Source organism: Malania oleifera, chromosome 12 (assembly GCF_029873635.1).
Source record: "Malania oleifera isolate guangnan ecotype guangnan chromosome 12, ASM2987363v1, whole genome shotgun sequence".
In the NCBI taxonomy this organism is placed as follows: Eukaryota; Viridiplantae; Streptophyta; class Magnoliopsida; order Santalales; family Ximeniaceae; genus Malania; species Malania oleifera.
The window spans coordinates 56,307,922-56,312,397 of record NC_080428.1 but is presented as its reverse complement, the minus strand read 5'-3'; the positions used below and the strand labels follow the sequence as shown (position 1 = coordinate 56,312,397).

At 38.3% G+C, this 4,476-nt stretch overlaps 1 protein-coding gene across 1 annotated transcript; it reads left to right on the top strand.

Annotated features, from left to right (window-relative positions):
* Positions 1-2,494: 2,494 nt before the first annotated feature.
* Positions 2,495-3,772, top strand: LOC131144588 (serine/threonine-protein kinase-like protein CCR2). Its single transcript, XM_058093312.1, has one exon. It carries the CDS (start codon positions 2,603-2,605, stop codon positions 3,569-3,571), a length of 969 nt encoding a protein of 322 aa, XP_057949295.1. The 5' UTR covers positions 2,495-2,602; the 3' UTR covers positions 3,572-3,772.
* The last annotated feature ends 704 nt before the right edge of the window (positions 3,773-4,476 follow it).

Below are 4,476 nucleotides of genomic sequence, written 5' to 3'. Positions count from 1 at the left end.
GCTCTCTGAGGGGTGTCTTTCTTCAATGCGAGCCTCCCTATTTATAGGGAGGCTTAGGGGTCCAATTGGAGCCCAAATCCCCTATCATAATAGAATTCCATCGAGCTAGCAGGGGGAATATTTCCTAACCAATTTTATTTTTCTGCACATGTGATTTCATTGCTGTTATTATTTTTGGATTTCTGCTTCTAACAGCCTGTTTTCCTTTCGTTTCTTTTGTGCACAGGTAACTTTGGGGAAGTCCATCAGCTTTGCCAGCTGTCAATCACAAATTGGAGGGTTTGGCATCTTCTGTTTTTATTTTATTTTATATTTTGCTTTTGTGGGTGTGTTTGACATGTACCTCTGAGTTGCTTTTCCTGCAACTACTATTTGCACCCTAGTATTTGGTGCTTTTTATTTTTGGTATGTATGTCATGTTAATTTCTTTTGTAAGCACTTCAAACTGTATGCTATACTGCATGTGTGCCTCGCACTGCACATGTCCCTCCTCCACTTTCAATAAAATGTGACCTCACTCTTTTTTAATATTCCAACTGCAACCCCATATGTCAAATTTAGATAATTTTGTCCCTAAAAAGAAAAGAAAAAAAACTTGATAATTAAAAATGACCTTAAGACCCCAACCAAAGCATCCGGCTCTTTGAGGACCCACTTAATTAAAAATCCAATTGAAAATTTTCAAATCCTTATATCTAAAACTCCATTTTAAAATCAAACATGACTTAATTTTGAAATTCATCAAAAAACCTAGACTTTGAAAACACCATCCAATCCAATGAGGGGGTTATTTGTGGGATCTCTTGTAAAATTTAGAAGAGACTAATTTTGCAACTAACATGATTTCCAAACTCACAAGTAAAAGACTCAACTTAAGGACCTCAACTAAGAGTGAAAATTTAAAATTCATTCGAATCCTCGGGTCTTATTTTGGAAAAAATGAAATTGACTTTTAAAACCGAAAGGGCTTATTTTAAGAATGCTTGCTTTTGGTTTATTTTGCAGCCCTCAAATAAGAAAGGAGATTAATTTTGCAACTAAAGAAATTTTTATAAAAGCTCGGTGTAGAGAGGACTCAAAACTTTTCTAGAATATCGGGACTCAACCTGAAATAGTAAGACTATTTTGGAATGACCATAATTTCGAAAATGGGACTCTAATTTTGAAAAGGACTTAAAATCAGAACAACCGGAGCTTTAATCAGATTTAAAGTCAATTTCACTACACCAGGTTTTTTCGAGAATGCCTGGTAAAAATTAGGGTGTCTACAATAAGCCATATTTTATTTTGCATGGTTGTGTAGTTAATTAGTATGTAAATCACTAGTTATGTGTAGAGGTGGCAAAATAGGTCAAGACCCAATGGGAAACCTATTACCCGCTCATTTAAACCGAGACTGGGTTTGAGATGAGACAACATGTTTATAAATGGATCAATCCAAACCCAACCTGTTTAGTAAACGGGTTAGATGGGTTTGGATCAGGTACCCATTTATATTAAAAAAATATTTTCTAATTTTTATTTTTGCTTTTGATCTTTTAGATAAATAATATTTATAGTTACGAGTTATATAACTAGATTTGTTAAAAATTTTAAAAATGATACACAGTATTAGTGATATATTTTATTTGCATTAGTGTTATTTTTTAAATTTTAAATCATATTTTCTAAAAACAAAAACAAAGAGAAGTATTGTTTTTTAAATTTTAGGTTTTTAGTTAAAATATTAATAAATAAAAAAAAATGACTATATGGGTGTTGTTTTATAAAAAAAATTAAGTAAATTTTGGTAATAAAATAATAAATTATATTTTTAAGCGGCTGCTTAACAGTACCCGTTTATGACCTGTTTAATAAATAGACTAGTTTGGATTTATAAGTCATTTACTCGTTAATAAATGGATCAACCCGATAAGATAGAGGATAGACTTTCTCTCTCTTCTACCGAGAGGTCATAGAAGTCAACTTTGTCTCATTCTTATCCTCCTGGTGCGATCTAAGCCCTCCCCTCCAAACCTATTTAACCTAAACCCATTTATAACCCGCCCAAATCCTGCTCGTGAACCCATTTTGTCACCGGTTGTTATGTGATAGTATTGCAGTCTTCTTAAAACAAAAGTTTTGAACTAATTAAACTAAGTAAAAGGAAAAAGAAATACCAAGTCAAAGGAAAAAACAATGTAAAACCCGAGCCCAGGGCATGATGCGCGCGGCCACATAGGTTGCCAACCTGTAGCAATGCTCTTTCCTTAAACCCACCGTCACACTAACATTTTGGGAGTAAATACTGACGAGGCAGCCAACCATATATGTCCCAACACAACAACCCGCATACACATAATTCAAACTTTCTTACCAATCCATCCCTACTTTCAACGGTATACATATGCGTCAATATACCCTCTCTTTCGTTCACCTCTCACCTTATCTCTTTTGAATATTTCCTGACCTACTTTTGGTCTCTCATTTATACTCTCATTTCCACACCCCACCCTTTTTGGGCCGCCACCATCTTCTTCCTCTCCTTTTTCACTCACAGCCTAAGGAATATTCAGCGATTTATTCATTGGCCCGCAAGGCTCACCCGTCTCTGGTCTCTAACATGAACCATGCCGGCACCATCGCCGACGACATCCTCCTGGCTTTTTTGTCCGTTTCTCTCATCATCTTCAGCATCCTACTCATCATCATTTGCAGGAAGAAACCGATCGAGTCCGAAGAAACCCTCCCCGTTAAGCCTTCTGCACAGGCTTACTCTTTAACAGATGTCGACGCTGCCACCGACGGCTTCAACCACGGGAGAATTATTGGCAAAGGCCGCCTTGGAACCGTGTATGCAGCCATCATGGCAAGAGGGGAGCTAGTCGCTGTAAAGCGAATCCATCCTCGGCTCGTACTGAGCAACGCTGGTTTCGGGTTTTCCTCCATCGTCAAGTCTCTCTCTTTGGCTGACCATCCCAACATAGTGCCCATAGTAGGGTTCTCGCAGGCCCCAGGGGAGAGAATTATCCTAACGGAGTTTGTCGACACCGTGAGCTTGGACTTCTACTTGCATCAAAACTCCGACGGCGAGTGGCTTTTGGACTGGGAACGGCGGCTGAGGATCGCCGCCGGGGCTGCCCGAGGGCTTGAGTACCTGCACGAGGGGGTGGCGCCCCATATTGTTCATGGGTGCGTGAAGGCTTCGAACATCTTGATCGATGTGAGGTTTTGTGCTAGGGTTTGTGACTTTGGGCTGTCTTTTTTGGTACCCCAAGGGAAGGGAGGGGAAGGGGCTTGCAAGGAAGGTGATGTTTATGCATTTGGGTTGGTGTTGTTGGAGCTTTTGAGTGGGAGGAGAAGTAGTGAGGAAGGGTTCTTGCTGGTGGAGTGGGCACTGCCATTGATTAAGACAATGAAGTACGGGGAATTTTTGGACCCAAGACTTGTGATTCCTTCCAACATGAATCCCCTTGTTAGATTGGCCAAAGTTGCTTCAGCTTGCGTTGGAAATTCAAGGACGAACAGGCCTTCCGTTGTTCAAGTGGCAGCTATTTTGAACAATTTGGAGGTGGAGATATGTGTTCGATAATATTGTTGAATACCATTAATTATAATTAACCCCTCCTATTGTAAATTTGTAATATTTTTTGCTGAAATTAAAAGTTTGATCCAGAAACCATATCGAGGAGCTGGTGATTATGAAAGTATGTTGTCATATAATATATGTTGGTTTTTGTTCGTGAAGATTACAATTTTGTTCCCGATTTGAGTAAGGTGATTTTTGACCTTATAAGCTAGAGTTTTTGTCAATGACTCGTGCGGAGCAAGTTATTAAGGAAAAATAAATAAGAAATAGAAAAAGAACAAAATTTGTGAATGGAGAATATTGAGGGGCTGTTGAAATGAGAGTGGTAGGACGGTGGCTTTTTGGTCCTTGTGGGAGGGTGCACTTCACCTTTATTTCCCTGTGGAATAGGGATGTGTTGGTGGCAATAGGGACCGGCCAGTTTCATCACTTTCTTGCTCTCTGCCGGACTTTACTCCTTTTTGGTTTGTCATTGCTTAATCATTTAGCGGATGAAACAATTGAATTATGCGCATTATTATAATGAGCCGGTGACTAAGTCCTGGTAGCTCTCAATTTACTGTATCACAATATTGAGAATCATTCCACTAATATACATATTGATGTTTTTTATAACATTGTGTTAGAGATTTTTAATTTGGACATTCAAGTAATTGATCAGGTAAAAAAAATCGATTCTTTATGCCTCTTTCTAAATATACATATATAGCGATATATGAATCCATAATATGGGAAGTTCAGTAGAGTTTGTCTAGATGACACAAAGTAGACCGCTCATCTCCATTCCAATCTACATCCCTTCTCGATTCCCTTCTGAATTAGAACCCGAGATGTGTATCTTTATGTTGCACTCGGAAATATGGATTTGGGACTTTAAATTTGAATTCGAGTAAATTTGCACAAATTTC

Coding starts and splice junctions, on each gene's coding strand:
- LOC131144588 (XM_058093312.1), top strand. CDS start 2,603: ATGAACCATGCCGGCACCATCGCCGACGACATCCTCCTGGCTTTTTTG.